This window comes from Bombus fervidus, chromosome 17 (assembly GCF_041682495.2).
Source record: "Bombus fervidus isolate BK054 chromosome 17, iyBomFerv1, whole genome shotgun sequence".
NCBI lineage: Eukaryota > Metazoa > Arthropoda > Insecta > Hymenoptera > Apidae > Bombus > Bombus fervidus.
The window spans coordinates 7,876,109-7,894,364 of NC_091533.1; the positions used below are offsets into that span (position 1 = coordinate 7,876,109).

Below are 18,256 nucleotides of genomic sequence, written 5' to 3' on the forward strand. Positions count from 1 at the left end.
CACATATAGAGCTATACATATTACTAACACAAACTTATATATACATACATTTATATATATACATATATATAGATACTCCTAACTGTAAACAATCCTACGCGTTCCATGTATAAATCAGCTTTAATCAAATAAGGCTCGCCGTTCAGGTTAAATAGATTAACTATCCAAATAGTCGATACACCGGAAAGAGTTAATGTAACCTAACTGTATACCGTCACCACTTTCAATTACATCCGCACCATAACCAGTCTTTCGTTACATCGTATCGTTGTATTGATTGTAAGACGTATCGTGCACGTATATACGATACATTCATTGTATGTACATACGATACACTTATTGTGTCTTCTACTTCTACTCTACCAGTACATTGTCCATCCGTGGCAGCAGCTTCAAGTCAGTGCACTTTTCGATTTGTATACACATAGTATCTACGTGTGTACAGTTAGTACAGTAGGTCGTTTGTACACGACAGCTAATTATACGATTGAAAATGTCATTTCCTTGATTAGGTGACAGTGCTTTTTCTCAGACTGTATTGGTCTTTTGCTTGAAGATTTTTCAACAGCGAGACACTTCGCTGAAAATAATGCTAGGGTGAGCCGTAAATCTGTTTACCTAGACGCATAATACTCCTGGAACTTTAAATTGATAATGCAGCCCTTTAAATGATAAGGTCTATACCAACAATATGTTTCTTTCATTTTTATTAATTCATATGATACATGATTGCAGCCAATGTTGAGAAATTTCTTTTTGATATACTTTTTTTATCTTCTTCATCACATAATTTTAATACATAGAACTACATTATTAAGATATATATGTGTAAATTAGTAAGATATATAATAATAACATAAAACTATGTTATTGTATTAATAAATTAATGTTATTGTTTAATTTAATTTCGTTAACAATGTATGAAAATACTTATGTGAATGCACTTCAGGTATAGGTTAAAGTGTATTTAAAATATATGTATTATGTCTATATTATTACTAGCTTACTCATATTACTAGTTCGTCATATTTACATCTTGAACATACGTACATATATATTAATTTTCTTTACGCTTCCGTCATTCTATAATGTGGTAACAAGTTTTTAATTTAATTTCAGATGTCACACTACGGTAGAAATACAAGTACTCAAAGATCTGCGGTGATTGATTATGAACGTCAATTCCAAGAGGATTTAGAACTTGCTCAGGCAATGAGTTTGGAGAGTTTGGCACTAGAAAAGTTTAAATTACAAAAGCAACGATCAGATTTTAATAATATTCAGCAACAATGTGTTCCACAGAATGATGGCAACAGCACTATACATAGTAGTTCATCAGAAAGAGATAACACATCACAAACCGAAAAGTAAATGAAATTTGTATCATTTTTATTTTACCATATATTTATTGCACAAATTAAAAGGAATTTATAATAACAAAAATTATATAGATTTCAGTGTAGAAGTAGACCAAGGCCTGGTTCCTGTAATACTAATCAATCTAGAAATGCTGTGATATTAGCACCGCCACCAGTTCCATCTAGAAGAAATTCAACAACAGCCACCACAAGTCAAGAACATACTGTTGATTTGATTACATTTACAAGTCCAGTGAAGCAAGATAATTTAAACGATTATTGTTCACCTCCACCTCCACCTTCGTAAGAATACAATTAATCACTCTGACAAATTATAAATTTTATAAAAACATTGGAAAATTATTAGTTAATAGTTATTAATTAATAATTATTTTTCCATAGCAGAAAAGCGACTGTAGAGCCAAGATGGGAAACTCATCCCTCGTTATTGAAAAAACAAGGGAGAATATCACGTAGCACTAGTTCTGCAGGTTATCATTCTCGAGACTTCCGATATCAATCACTTTCTCCAGGGCCTAGATCTTCCACTGCGCCTTGTACACCAGGAACTCCAAAAATTAGTCCTATTATGTCAAGATCTAGTAGTATTAACAGTAATGTACCTGATATAACGCCACAAGTAAATATCATAATATCTTCATCAGTATTCAGTGGTTAATGTGGAATATGTTTTTTTTTTTTGTTGTAACAATAATTTTGTTAATGATTCTTGCAGCCTGCATGGAATTTTAATGATTTAAAAAATTTTTTTCTTGCTCATTCTCAGGTATATATTATGTATAAATCTTACGTTCAGTTTAATATCTTCAACTATCAATTTAATAATGTCAGGTATAAAAATATTAGTTTTAAGTTTATCTGTAACTTTTTTTTTTAAAGAAATTTTTTAAAAAACAAACATTCAATAATATTCATCGTTTTTTTAAGAATAAATCTTAATAATTTTTTGCAGATACCTCCATTACCTATGAATTATAGACCAAGTATTACTCCTTCTATATGTGGTGTCCAAAAACCTATATTTTGTATGGATGACGAACAGCTGAATGTATTAAAAGTGATAGAGAAGAAGCCAAATAATAATCTTATAGATTTGAGTTCTTTTGATCAAGTAGATGATAAAACAAATGTTCGGGTTAGTGTACTAGAAGCATTTGATCCATTACTTGTTAAGATTGAAGATCAGAATGACAGCACACAGGGACATAAAGATGGTAATATTTTGTTGAAATGTAGATTTACAAATAAAATAAAGTAATTGTATAAATATCTAATAATAATAATATGATGTGTTTAAGCAGAAATACAATCGCAAGTGAGTGGATCAGTGTATGATCCATTCGATCCTTTCGATTACATGTATAGCACAAATGAAAGTGTTAATTCAGATCCAGTATATGTTGCTGTGGAAAAGTCTGCTAAATCTCCAGCAGTATCTCCAGCTGCACCACCACCACTACCTCCTAGAAATTCATCAGCTTGGAATACTATTGAAAGAAGAAGGACTTCCTTAGATAGAAGAGTAAATATTCTAAATGTTTAATTACTTAAATAAATAATTAATAATTAAAGTTTTAATAATCTTCATCTTTTATATCACAGAAACGACAAACACGCTTGTATGAAAATGTAACAGTGAGAAAAACTAGACCATCACTTCATGATTGCGATCTTAGAGCTTTCTATGACATGATCAAATCTGTTCGAAGTTAGTAAAGTATAAGTAAACAATTTAGTATTTTCATAGAATTTACAATACATGTATATTAATTAACAAAATATGTTCAGGTGAATTTCCGTTCAATGATCCCAGTACAAACATTGGACATGTAATCAGTCCAATGATGGAAAATTTATATCCTGAAGGCACAAGTATAAAATTAGTTGTACATCCACAGTTAATGGATTCTGACGAAAATACTCCGTCCATTTCTTTTACATGCGATGGTAAGCTTACACACATAGAATTTATAATAAACAATTTATGAAATAAATTTCAACAATTTAACATATAAAACACATCTTTTTTCAGTAAATTGTAGTGTTGAGCATGTTATTCTTAATGTCGCTTGTTCCTTAGAAGATGAAGATATAGTAAATATAGAGAAATATTGTCTGAGAGTATGGGGTTTAGCAGAATATTTTGCATCTAATACAACTTTAGCTCAGTACGAATATATACATCAATGTATCAAATTAGAAAAAGATATTGAACTAGCTATCCTAACTAAAGCGCAAATAAAACGGTCTATAACACGAACAGTAAGTATTTTTTTGAATGTAAGGGTATTTTAATTAATAATTAATGTTATACGTATACAATTTTGTTTAAAGCTTCAAGATGATAATCGTGATCAATGTCTCAAGTTAGAAGATATTCTTCCAAATGAACCAGTACAACCTATTTCGTACGATACACTTCTTATTTTATTAGGTATGAAAACAAAAAATAATATTTATGAAATTATTATTATACAAAAAAATGTGACATATTCAAGTAATAGTTACGCATTTTCATATAAAAAATTGTAGAAACTGTAGAAAAAGAAATGGAACGCGTGGAAACTGCTGCCATACAATTAGCAACTACTAATCATGGTTCCAGTCTTTTACCACAATTGCAACCCCGTGGTGTTGTCCAAGCGGTAAAAGCAGTATGTGCATTAATGGGAAACATAGAGACATTTGAAATTACAGAAGCTGTTGATAATTTCGTAAATGCATGTTGTCAATTTTTACCTCAAGTTCATACAACAAATATAGAGTGCAAGAAACCAGAAATTCTGCATGAAGATGGTGATTATTCCGTAGTGACATTAAGAACAAAATTTCCAGATGTTATTGCATCTCATTGTCGAAAAATTCGCGATGCAATTCAAGATCTTGTAGAAACTTACTGTCATGCATTTAGGGTTGATTTTGAATTAAATAGCAGGGGAGAAGTTCCAACAAGTAAGAACATTAGAATTATAAAATTTCATTTTGACAGATAATGAATTATAGAAATGATTAATTTTATTATATTTTTGTATAATAGATACATTAATATCGTCTGAGGTATTAGATACCATCCTAGTTCGTGTTGGAGCATTACATAGACTGCCAGGATCATGGAAACATGATGATTATATCATTGCAGCTCAAATATTTCATGGAACAAGACCTGTTGGAAATCCAGTTTTATCCGAACCTATGGCAGTCAGTTCTAATTTTCATCCAAGAATTTTATTTAATTCATGGTAATAATATTAAAAACTACTATTAAATAACATTACTATTACTTTTAATTAATAAGAAATATTACTATTATTTTATTACTTCTATTACTATTAATAATAAAATTAACTATTACTATATATTTTTTTTATAAAAGGCTAGAATTTCGTGGGATAAGCGTATGTCAAGTACCAAGAGAAGCAAGATTAGTATTAGTTTTATATGGTCGTACATTGCAACCTACTGATCATGAATCTAATTCATCAGCAGAAAATACCATGCAAAAAGAAGAATTGGGATGGGGAGCTATACAATTTTTCGATTATGAGGGGTAATTGATTACATCTATTAAAGTGAGAAAATATTTTATTATATGTTTTTTTTATATTTTTACTTACAGAGTTATGAGTCAAGGAAGCTTTTTCTTGTCACTTTGGCCAGCAATTGCTGATAAAAGATTAGGCCCTGCCCCAGCAGCTGGGATTCATCCTCATGGAGATACGCATGCTATTATTGGTGTAGAATTACCTGATTATGGTGGCAGAGTATTATTTCCTACAGAATTACGTGATTATGATGTAGAATCTCTTGATTTTAATTCATTGGATCAGAACACACAAGAATTGTTAATAGATATCACACAGCAAACTACATTTTCAAGGTATACATATATTTTTTAATTACTAATATTAATAATAAACTATTGATATCTATTAATTAATTAATTAATTAATTTCTTAATAGACCACTTGTTGAAGAAAGAGAAATTCTATGGGAAAAACGACATTATTTGCACAATAGACCTGAAGCTTTACCTAAAGTACTTTTAGCTGCACATAGTTGGGATTGGGCATGTTTGCCTGATCTTCATGCATCTCTTAGAATTTGGAGTCCTTTACCTCCTGTCCAAGCTCTGCAATTATTATTACCTTGGTATATATATATATATTTTGATGTTTTAAATATATATGTTCCAATGTTCTAAATATATATATATATATGTATATGTATGTGAGATTGTTGATAATTGTACAACTAATCAAAGATACTTTATAGTTTTACAGATATGAAAGTTAGAGAAATGGCAGTTGGATGGATTCGAGAACTGAGTAATGATGAACTTGTAGATTACTTACCTCAATTGTTACAAGCGTTGAAGCACGAAACATATGAAACGTCCCCTCTTACAAAATTTTTATTAGAACGAGCTTTACTTTCTCCGCGGGTAGCTCATCACATCTATTGGTTACTAACACAAGCGTTACCAGGACAAAGTCCTCAAGTAATTCAGATTGGAATAATTTTCTTTTACTTTAGAAAGTTAAACAAGTATATTTAGTATACTCTATTTTCAGAATTCTGCTGAAACTACACCAGAGGATGATAAAAATATTAGTTCAGCACGTTATCATAGAAGGTTACAATTGATGTTACGAGCGTTATTAGCCGTCATTGGGGATGCACTAAGAAATAGTTTTCTTACGCAACAATTACTCGTTAAAGTAAAATTCTTCTTCTTCTTTCTTTAACGTATATTTTTGTATAAATTAGCAAATGTTAACGGTGTAACTCATAATATTGTAGAATTTATACGAAGTAGCGGAAAATATTAAGCAAACGAAAGAATCATTACGACTAGACGCGCTTAAAATTGGTTTACAAAATATACATTGTCAATTAATGGAAGATGATGGCACCTGTTTACCGTTGTCTCCTAGTAAACAAGTATTTGGTATAAATGTACAAAGTTGCTCATACTTTCCATCATTTACACTTCCATTGAAAATCAACTTTATTAGCTGTGATGATGTAATTTGTCCAGCGATTTTTAAAGTATGTTCAGTTAACAAATACCTACTGCTATAATTTATTATGATTTATTCTATACTAAAATAATCTTGAAGGTTGGAGATGATTTACAACAAGATATGTTAACTCTTCAAATGATGCGTATAATGGATAAACTTTGGTTAAAAGAAGGTCTTGATCTTAAAATGGTAACATTTGCTTGCGTACCTACTGGATACAAACGTGGGATGATAGAAATGGTTACAAATGCAGAAACGTTGAGAAAAATACAGGTTGAGTTTGGCCTAACTGGATCATTTAAAGATCGACCTATTGCAGAATGGTTGGCAAAACATAATCCTTCAGAGTTGGAGTATGAACGAGCAGTAGAAAACTTTACTGCATCTTGTGCGGGTTATAGTGTTGCTACCTATATCTTAGGAATTTGTGATAGACATAATGACAATATTATGTTAAAAACATCAGGTCACCTGTTTCATATTGATTTTGGGAAATTCTTAGGTGATGCTCAAATGTTTGGAAATTTTAAAAGGTAAATGTATCCTTATTTCTGTGTATTCACTACTTATAAAATTAAATTATAATCTTTTATGTTTTTAATTAGGGATAGGACACCATTTGTATTGACATCTGATATGGCTTATGTTATAAATGGTGGAGACAAGCCATCAGCCAAGTTCCATCATTTTGTGGATTTGTGTTGTCAAGCATTTAATGTAGTGCGGAAGCATGGAAATCTAATTCTTCATCTTTTTGGATTGGTACGTCTATTCCTGTTATATTGTATGTGTTAAGGATTTTGTGCCATTACAATTTAAAAGTTTATTTCGAAATATTATTAGACAGCAGTCTATTCGTTTACTATAAAAGACCTAACTTGTTTACAAAATTAAATTAAAAAGGCAAAAAAGTAGTTGGAACTTTTTTTGCTGGTATTATAATTTAAATCATTACTGTGTTATGACAACAATAAAACCGCAACGGAAGGACCTATCCACGCGTTTTATCAGAAAGTGGTCCGCCTATCACGCTAAACTATATACAGTGCGTAGTTAATTAGCGTTTATCGTCTGAGGTTCCGTAATATCGAACAATGCAGCAGTTTTAATCACTTATGCGTAAAGCAAACAAGCGACAAACAATATATTAATAACAAACGGTTATAATATTAACTTTAAAAATATCGTAGAAGTTATTGTATCATAAATAATTTTAACGGACAAGAGCATAGGTGTTAAAAATGGATGGTTTATTGTTTCAAAAAAATAACATGACTGATTTATATAAATCATATGTTATACAACAAAAGCTTAGTGACATTGAAATCAAAGAATTGGTGAACAAATCTAAAATGAATAATTATACAAATTCACAGATGACTTCGTCTGGCATTCCTGGTGTGACTGTAGATGCAGTTAGTTACGTACAAAAAGCTCTTCTTCCAGAGCAAACAAATCCTGAAGCAGCTGCAACATTTGCCCGAATGATAGAAAGTTCACTTAAAAGTTGGTTTACACAGTTCAACTTTTTTCTACATAATTTAGCACAACTTAGATTTTCGGGCGACCATAATGATGGAGCATTATTATCTTTTATACCACGTACATATACGTAAGTTTGTTAATATACTTTTCAATATTTGCTCTTAAATGTAAATTTAAAATTTAAAATTATACTTCTTAAAGTACATTGAGTGTTTCAAAAATGTCTATATGTTCACTGTAGAATGCAGCAGGAAGGTCAGTTAACAAGTGTTCAAGTGCATGGCTACCAAAAACGATATGATCCTGAAAAATATTATATGTATATCTTGCGTATACAACGAAAAGGTCATGCAGATCCTACTTATTTATTCCGATCATATAAGGAATTTTGTGAATTCTATCAAAAATTGTGTATTCACTTTCCTCTTGCAAAACTTGCTAGGTAAGTAAAATATATTTTATTGCAATTTTATGTTATGACACGATTTTTATAGTATAAATTAAAGTACATATTACAGTTGTTAATCAGCAACAATATATTAATAATAATTCATATAATATCACATGTGATTCATATCTGTAGAGATTATACATATATAGTAATTTAATTTATCTACATCATGCAGAAGATTTTATGTCTAATAGCGTAGATTATTAGTTTATCTCATTTCTTTATTGTTAGGATGAAGACTTGGATTGTTTAATATCAGTGCTAACAGTTTTTTTGTTATTTATGTTATTTTGCGATTGTGATGCAGTTTGTGATATTCTTCGATAAAATTCAGGCGCAGTCGATTTTTTAGACGAAGCTTTTTGTATCAATACTTGAGCGCAGAAACGTTTAATAATACCCATTTTTAATTTGATGTTCTTTTCTAAAACAATGCAGAATTAAATCTTATGTGTATATATATTTTTTAATTTGATAATAATACATACCTACTTTTTAGTATAAAATGTATATTCAAACTCTTCAAACAAATGTACAATCAATAGTACAAACTTCAATAAGTATAAACATAAAATGATAATGCGTTTTATTATTGCTACTTGAATTGTTTGATAAATTTTTATAATATGATATCAGAATTTTGTGCTATCTTATATTTCGTATTATCTAATCAGATTAATATCTTTGATGTAAAAAAAAGTTCCTTTGAAACCAAATTTACAAGAATAATTTAGATGTTACTTTATCTTTGTGAGTAATCGTAATTAGTCATAATTCATGAAAAATTGATACAATTTATTTGTAAAATATAAAAATAGCATTATATGATTAATGTAAATAGATATTTATTTTACATAGCTTACCAAGCGGTATAAGTGTTGGAAGATCTAACATAAAGCAAGTTGCTGATAAACGACGAGCGGATATTGAGAAATTCCTTGTAAGTTTATTCAAAATGGCACCAGAAATTTCTCAAAGTGATTTAGTATACACTTTCTTTCATCCTTTGTTGAGAGATCAACAAAATGCAGATATTCATTTACGTAAAGTAAAAGGTATACACTTTTTTTCACAATATGGCTATCTAATATTTGAAGATATCGTAAATGTCATTATCATCTTTTTTTATTAGTTGGCAATTGGTGGGCTGAGAAACGTGTAAGAGATAATGTACAAAGCGGACAAATTAAGATGTCTCTTCACTATACACGTGGAGCATTTTATGTGATGGTCTATCATGCAAGAGGATTACCCAAAGTAGCAAATTGTCAGGAACCAAATACATATGTTAAAGTTTATCTTAAACCTGATCCTACAAAAAAGACAAAGCGGAAAACAAAAGTTGTAAAGAAAAATTGTCATCCTTCGTTTATGGAAATGGTAATTAATTTAAATAAACAAATCAGTAGCTGCTGTTTCTTTTTGGTTGAATTAAAATTCTTGGATGTATAATACGTATATGTTCGTCGCAGTTGGAATATAGAATGGCTCTAGACGTGATTAAAGAGAGAACTTTGGAAGCTACAATATGGAATCATGACACATTACAAGAAAATGAATTTCTTGGTGGAATACGCTTACCTCTTGGACGCTTCGATTTAACAACCGAAACAATTGAGTGGTTTTCGCTTGGAAGTATTCGATGAATGAATCGTTCAATGAACGAATTAACAAATTGAAGAGGAGATTTATTAATGCTCATGATTTGTTCTTGATAAGAGTGAAGAAAATGTAATTCTATCGCACAATACTAATTATAGCATTTCTATACTATGCACGCAATAGTGCAATAAAAAGATAGTGTTTATGTATCACTATGAATGACATTGATACATGCTTTCGTGTTTAGGGAAGACGTTTCTTAAAAAGTTAGCTAACGTCGTACAATCCATTATACATATAAAATTATATTCAATTGTAACATTGTAACAGCACATAAACAGAAGAGGCATATTTCATAAAATTATTCTGCCTTTGCAAGAAATTGCCAAAATATGACAAGTAATAGATTTCTCGTCTAACAAATATTTAGTCGCAATATCGATAATGAATTTGAATTTTGTTTTACAAATATTCAATGGAAATTATTAAAAAGCATAGACCGGTAAGTTTACAGTAGGAAATTTTATTGGGATCTTAATAAGGATTTGATAAACAGGTTCTTATGAAAGATATTTTATGCTGTTTCTACCGAGAAATACTTTTTAAGTATGATATATATTAATAATTGTAAATTAAAACTTTATTGTGCTACTCTATTGTAACAAAATCAAATACAAGATTTCCTAAATAGCGAGATGTAACAATATAGATCTTTATAAGTGCGTAATATTGCTCGAATATAAGTTATTTGCCTACAGTGAAGAGAGGAGACATTTTTTACTTTCGTATGAAAATTTTAAATTATATATAAAAATCAAAATATGTCTACATAAAATAGCAAAATCTATATAAAGGAAAAATTGCATGTGTTGGTGTGTATTTAAGGGATATTTTATCCTGAAAAAGGAGAATGAAATTATGTAAATATGCTTTAAAATTTATAAATGTTTTTGTAATCAGTCTACATATTGTGAATATATTTTATGTTAGTGCTTTAGATAAAGAGTATATACTATAACGAAAATGAAAGTTTGTGTTAATACATTATCGATGGAAGATTGTTAAATATTAATTTGATTATGCATGTAATACATTAATATTTTTCTATCACTTTTATTTTATAGAAGAATTTTATTCTATTTACAGAACAGTTTGACTATCATAATTTATTATGAAACTAATAATATTACAAAGTGCAAAATACAATTAATATAATTCTTCTATTATTATATTTCTTCTAGCCTTCTGTCGTTAATGTATTAATGTAATTAATTTCGATCTAATCTTTCGTTATAAATATGTTTAAAATATAATGAGATAATTTAATAGTACAAGTTGCACCGTTTCTTCGCAATTACAAAAATTTTTAATATTATAATTGTGAGAAAGGAATTGCGCTAATAAAATGCTCAAACTTTTTGCTTTTGCATTATAAAATACTTCTGCATGTGCTTTCTATAATCTTTACATTGTGACATAAAATCATGTAAATTTGGATAATTTATTTATATTTTGAATTTACTTTTGTTTCTTTAATCATGTGACATAAATATAAACAAAAATAATTCAATATTGCATTTCAATCATTTCCTTAATATTTTCATGACCAGCCAAAAAATTAGAATCTTTTTTACGCCTCTGTAATTCCCTACGGCGAACATAGCAATCATTATAAACAATTCGTCAGTGCCAATATCACCGATGAAGTACAGGATAGACGTTACATTTATGACGTCGATTTACCAACGTCTTACTGGCCTATCGATATAATTGCTAAGTTTTGTATCTGTCGCTGCTCTGTATTCGACACCCGAGGTGTGCGAGCGCAAGCCCTGTTGTCACTTTTAATATCTATAGCCATGAAAAGCAAAGTTGAACCTTTACATAAGCCAGCCTCTCTCTTATGATGAAAGTCAAAGAATAAAATAAACTGTTTCACTGATTTTTGAAACTTTATTTTTCATTACAAAATCTCTATTATTTACATTATTTACACAATTTTATTTATTTACATTGTATTGTTTTTTAAACAATTTTATTTATTTACATTGTACTATTTATTTACACAATTTTATTTATTTACATTGTACTATTTATTTACACAATTTTATTTATTTACATTATACACATTATTAGTGCATTACGTAACATGTAGAATTTGTAATATTTGAATTAGTCTTTCTAATCTCGTCCTTTATTACTACATACAAAGTCTAAACTATAAATTCGATATCTACAAATTTGACATTTAAAGTTAACTGCAGCTCGGTGTTTTGATTTATTGGAGATTTCACTATTACAGCTCCTTGGTGTCTGCAAAGCTGATCCTGTAACACATAAAAGAATAAAGTTTATTAATAAATTGCAAAATGTATCAAAACATAGCGTAAGATTTATCTAGTACTGTTGATTAGATGAGTTTGATCGAATAAGTTTATTCTAATATTAAGTTTTAAGTAAATTGTGTGCGAAAACTTGATGAATCATGAAATTAATTTCAAGCAATAAAATAAAAATTGATTTGTAATATACGGATAACGAAAAAAATTACCACTCCAATCTGTTGTATCATAATAAGATTGGAGTATAATTAAGTACATATTGCAGAAGTATAGAATTCTATACTTAATGCACAAAATGTTTTGTTCTCTGCCTTATTTGTAATTTCATAAGGAAACGGTATGAAACATTAGATGACCGTCGATACCAAAAAGTATCGAATATCAGATCTATTCTGTATCTCGTTGGTGATATTATCGATCTTTTTATCATTTTCCACATTACCGATTATAGCGCAGAATAAGATTACAACATTCACAGCGGAGAAAATTGGGACTAAATACATGAAAACTTATTTGTTTCTCAAAAATAATATGTGGAACAATATATAGGAAAAAGATATTGTTATAAATTTGATCATAAATAAGATATGAAGAACTTGAATCTCATATGAGATATTTTACCGGAGAAATTGAAATACCGACCGGGTAAAACAGTCAGTGGATCCATAGGATTTTTCCACCGCTTGCAATTCAAAGCAGTGAGTTTATCAATTACGTATATATATTGTATGCAATCCTAAAAAATGATAGAATTTCTTCTTGTTCGAGACATTTAAAACCAAAGTAATGTTTTTAAAATTTTCAGTTCAAGAACAGAAGTGATTATATAGCGAAATCATACAGAATAACGCTATAAACAATTAAAATAACCTGAAGTTATACAAAAGTGTCATTCCGAGGTTATGATTTGCTCTATATCAAAAAAAGTCAGTTTCGATACCTTATTTATACGTATATAAGCGTATAGAAACGCAAGGTGTATGATCTCGTAAAATTTCAAGCTAACCTAAAACAGGGGAACAGTATATGTTTTCCTTTAGGAAAATATTCAGGTCAGGGTGCTACCTGAGCGCTCGAAGTAAGGGCGCGTATTACTGTAAAAGGATTTCAAATACATACGCAGGTCGGACGTTTTATTACAGTTTTCATCCGCAGATTAGCCCCTTTGGAACCATCGATACTCGATTCAGGACCTTTATAGCCCCCCATAAAAGTATCTATTTGGTGTTTTCGACTGGACCGACTGGACCGAAACGCAACTCGAACAAAAAGCTATCCCCCGGAATTTCTCGGTATAGGTGAAACGTTGTTACGTCTCGGGGTCCAATTACGTTAGAATCGCCGACGTACCTTTACAATTTCAAAAATGTTGCGCATCCCTTTCATTTCCTTTTTTATCTTCCTCTACAGATCCTGATTTTTACTATTTCATGGCGCGATACTGTGAAACTTAGTATATACATATATACGTATGTATATGTATGGGAATGTTAAAAGCTTGTGGTTATATGATTAGAATTGTATGTGTGAGTTTTGAAGAAAGTGGAAGCACTTTTTGACTCTTTTGTGTGCTTAGTGAAGTTTACTGAATCGTGGATTTCCACGCTTAGATCTTTAGGTTAGACTGTTCCTTTTTCCTCGTTTTGTGTAGTAGAGATTGTAAATCATAGATATTGTGGCATATAGAGAAGAGGTTGTTGGAAGCAAACATACATGTATATAGTTTGAAGTTGTATCGAGTTAAAAGGATTTGTAGAGAATGACCGTTTGGAGATTAATAATGAAACTACGCTTGGAATATATCGAGATAAACATATGCTAATTTAAATGTATTAACGAGTATTTAATACTTATCGTAAGTATATTTATACGTGGTGCTTAGCCATATAATACGATTTTCTCATAAGTAATGTTTTTCTTACAGTTGATAGGTTTGCGAGGAGAATAGCAGGAAAATATCGTAACCGTAAGAGGCAGAAGAGAAACACAGGGAATAGGACGAAATACGAATCAAATAAACTAAAGCGAAGTTAAGTAAACTAATGAAGACGAACAAATATATCAAGTACATGAAAACATAAACAATATTTAGAAGAGGACTGTTCAAAGGAACAAGGATATAAAACCATAATACAACATAAAAAAGGAATACGCAAGAAACAATACGTATATGTATGTACAAAAAAAATGAAGAACGAAAAAAAAAAGACAAATATGACGAGTAGAAGATGGAGGACAGAGGAGAGAGGGAACGAGTATTCGGTAGCGTGTAAGCCAGCAGGGGTTGGTTTCAGGGGATGAAGCGTGGTCGGGGTTGGACATCGATCTGGTAGTTAAGTTGAGGGCTCCCACGAGACTCGTTGCCACCTTCGCAGCTTCGTCTCGTCTTGCTTTATTTGCTCCCTTTCTCAGTATTCACTGAATACACACTTTGGAATCGGTTACCGCGTTGCCTGGCCATTCGCATAAACCGCGTTTACACGTTTTTATGCTTGTATTTATGTACGATCTAACGATAGCCATTCAAGAACCGTCGCCAAGACAAACCAAAGAACTTTTTCGTATCGCAAACAAATCGCCAGATCGTAAATGATACGTTACCATTCTAGAGATTTGACGATCTCCAAGAGCGTTTCACGATCGAAAATTGACTCCGTTGAATTTTAGTAGAATTCCAGTAATTGCTGATCGTTAACGATTTGTATATCTAACGTACTTATAACGTATTTGTAAATTTCCGTTAACGAGCAATATATAAATGAGCACAAGCTCGAATATCGCGTCAGTCGTGTGCCAAGAGTGTACAAACATGTTTCTTGTACGATCGTTCTTATATCAATTTAAACGTGTACATCTATTACGTTCAACGTTTTATGATACTGATCTTCGAATTTTAATATAACGGAATTTAAGAGTTTTAAAGACGAGGCTATTAATCTATACGACAATCTTTAACAATTAACGACTTTATATAAATTGGACCGAAAAGAAACAAATATTTGGATTACGCAATTGGTATTTATACGATTAGATATTGTTAATACCGTGTAATAGCGTGTAACAATATTAATTGCCATATATATTACAAATAATTTAAATATTCCAATCTTATTCGTTATCTGACCCCTCGTTGCAATAATTTGGTTATGAAATAAAATTAACGATTTTACAAAAATTGAAGAAATTAGAGAAACGAAAGAAATTAATTTAGAGCCGGTTAAAGAATAAAATGTCTCTTACTAAACTTTGTAAACGTAATACCGTGTACTTTGAAATTACCAATGTATAACGATCACATATCAGAATAATATTAGGCTTAACGATCATATAACATTCACAGTATATATTATGATAATTAATTATTATATAGAATAATTTAAGAAATGCTTACGTAAATGTATTTCCACATAAACCATATGAGATTTTCAGTAGAATACGTTACGATTATTCTTGCTATTTCTATTATATATTCTATATTTATACTAACGTCGTAATTACAGATTACAAGCTTGCAAACACTCTTTTAAAGGCACACGGTACGTAAAACCGCGGGAATTCTCGTTTTCTGTTTTTCGCAAATATCGTTCGTTTCTTTTATTGTCGTTAAAAATTCGAAATATTCAGGACCGACGAACTGAGAAGGTGTAGCAGTAAAGCCAGCATAAAACGCGTTAACACGGAAGGAGTGGAAAAAGGGACGAGAAGAAAAACAAGTCCAGACGCGGAGTCTCGAGATGGTAATAAAAATGAAGAATTAAAATTGGCCATGATCAAGAACAACAATGCCATCCTAACTTTTCTAATGTTCTAAGGCATGCTTCACCTACGTAGGTAGGTACATTTTATAGAATTATACTATTACTATATTGTTCTCCTTATATAATTCAAATATCTTATCTACCTTTATTATATGAATATCTTAAGAATCTGAAGAATCTGAAGAATCTGAAGAATTTCAAGAATCCTAGAATTTGATGTAAAATATTCCATCATTATGTCGCAATAATTTGTATAATGTAAATTCTCTATTTCGAAAGTAAAAAATAAGGGACTAATACTTTCATCGAAAAGCGAAGAAAATGCTATAAAGGATATTTTAACTGATTTATAAATGCAATGATTTATATATATGTATATACATAGATATAGATATGTATATATATATATATATAGACACACATGTACAGTGGTGCTAGTATATAAATAAGAGATGAAACTTTTATATACTAAATCAAATGCAATTTAGTCGTAGCTAATATAATTGAGCCGTTCGAAAGACAAATTATGCACCTCTATCCTCTGAATGATATTTTCAGAATTGGCTGCTAAATGCGAATTTGATATGATCGAACACTTAGTTATTTTATGTTTTTCTATGACCTAATTAATTGAATTTATGGATGAACATCTTCTTTTAACTATTCGTACGCTCACCACTGTATATAGTTATAAGCCGATGAATGAAAAATGGAAAATTTCGTGTTTTATCACGTTTACTTTTCGATCCTCTATTCTCCCGACTCGCGGTGAATACGATTTCCTAACGAATTTATGGTAATATGGCACGTATGTAACTGGACAATTTTTTCTCGGATTGGGGTACGTAAAAATTAGGAACGACGGGCACTAATAACAATACACTTCGTAAATTATATCTCAAAAGTTAAGCATATAAAGACAAGATCTTTTGTGAAAAGAAATATTCCCTGAAAATAATTAATTCAAATAATAATAATAACAGGAGAAATAACAGTAGTAACAACATTAATTATTATTATTATTATTATTATAGTATTAATAATAGTAATAATAATATTGATAATAATACTAAGTGATATTATTAATAATTTAATAAATATCTAATTAATTTATAAATTATTAATAATCACAGTTGATAATTAATTAAGATACTTCCATATCATGATCGTACATAATCAATAAGAGTAATTAAATTATAAAGAAAATCTTTGTTTTGTATAAAAACATGCTTAAGATTATTCTTATTGTTGTTCTTAGTTGAAAAATCGATACTACATGGTAGATATCTTGAGTTATAATTCACGAAAGTGTTAATTTTACCATTCCTAAGGGTGAGAACAGAACATCATCTGCACTGTAAATGTTATCATCATATTTTGTCGTTATCTGTATATCAACATGTTAACACAATGTAAGTACACAAATTTGTACTAATTTCAAAATGAATTCACAAACATTCTGAATTTAATCAAAATGCATGGTACTTGTTTAAAAAAAAAAAAATTACGCTCTTTATTGTAACGAAAAAGTTTATTTATCAAACTTTATATAATAAAACGGGACGGAAAGTCAGTTTTAATTATCAAAAATTAAAAAATTCTCTAAAGTTGTTACGTTGAATCATACCGCAAATTTAACATATTCGATATTTTCTTTTGTAAAATTATAGAAACAGAACTAAACGACATAAGTGATTGAAAGAAAGGAGATCAATTTACACATTAATTTTGCTACTTCCCACACAACAAATGTTTCTGATTTCGTTATTCATTTTTGCTCTTTCCGGAAACATATCAATAGTCTAATGAGCATCAGAGAGATTTTCAGCGTCCTAATCTCTTTTCCATGTACAATTATTAACGAAGCGATATGCTACAAATACATTAATATAATGTTACTGATGTATTTGATATAGTAGAAAAAATGAACGAAGTTGAGCAGACATGAGATTTTCGATCTGTGGAACTTCTTTTCTTAAAATTTGGAAAAGGTGTTTTAAAATATGCTTTAAGCATAAGATATGTATGAGGTTGTCCAAAACTATCTATCGTTATGATCACGAGATAATGATCATCTCGTTAGAAAGTATTTGAAGAACCCAACAATCATATTTTCAACAAAGAAGTTCTCTCGCTATATAACGAGTAATATAAAGCAAAGATCGAAAAATTTTCCGTTCATTCGTCTAATATCGTCTTACGGAAAGAAGAGATG

General features: G+C 29.9%; 1 protein-coding gene and 1 long non-coding RNA gene across 10 annotated transcripts; both read left to right on the forward strand.

Annotated features, from left to right (window-relative positions):
* The first annotated feature begins 144 nt into the window (after positions 1–144).
* On the forward strand, positions 145–11,511 carry Pi3k68d (phosphatidylinositol-4-phosphate 3-kinase catalytic subunit Pi3K68D). 6 transcript variants are annotated; one of them, XM_072020378.1, is made up of 27 exons: positions 145–396; positions 513–676; positions 1,120–1,367; positions 1,452–1,661; positions 1,761–1,998; positions 2,095–2,145; positions 2,332–2,593; positions 2,681–2,901; positions 2,982–3,087; positions 3,168–3,326; positions 3,412–3,641; positions 3,714–3,813; positions 3,912–4,331; positions 4,417–4,618; positions 4,753–4,926; positions 4,996–5,256; positions 5,340–5,528; positions 5,652–5,877; positions 5,951–6,097; positions 6,180–6,428; positions 6,500–6,936; positions 7,009–7,165; positions 7,780–8,015; positions 8,130–8,330; positions 9,198–9,394; positions 9,472–9,719; positions 9,812–11,511. In XM_072020378.1, the coding sequence occupies exons 3-27, from the start codon at positions 1,120–1,122 to the stop codon at positions 9,983–9,985; spliced, it is 5,343 nt and encodes a 1,780-aa protein (XP_071876479.1). In that variant the 5' UTR covers positions 145–396; positions 513–676; the 3' UTR covers positions 9,986–11,511. The 6 variants fall into 6 exon arrangements, with proteins under 6 accessions (XP_071876479.1, XP_071876476.1, XP_071876478.1 ...); XM_072020375.1 differs by having other exon boundaries at positions 145–676; XM_072020377.1 differs by having other exon boundaries at positions 145–597.
* A 1,140-nt stretch (positions 11,512–12,651) lies between these two features.
* LOC139996018 (uncharacterized) lies at positions 12,652–17,068 on the forward strand. 4 transcript variants are annotated; one of them, XR_011802117.1, is made up of 6 exons: positions 12,652–12,981; positions 13,089–14,138; positions 14,208–15,298; positions 15,784–15,819; positions 15,908–16,114; positions 16,217–17,068. It is a non-coding gene; the product is annotated as an uncharacterized lncRNA (long non-coding RNA). The 4 variants fall into 4 exon arrangements; XR_011802116.1 differs by having other exon boundaries at positions 13,089–13,361; positions 13,439–15,298; positions 16,217–17,067; XR_011802118.1 differs by having other exon boundaries at positions 12,655–12,981; positions 13,089–13,575; positions 14,215–15,298; positions 16,217–17,065.
* Positions 17,069–18,256: the final 1,188 nt, after the last annotated feature.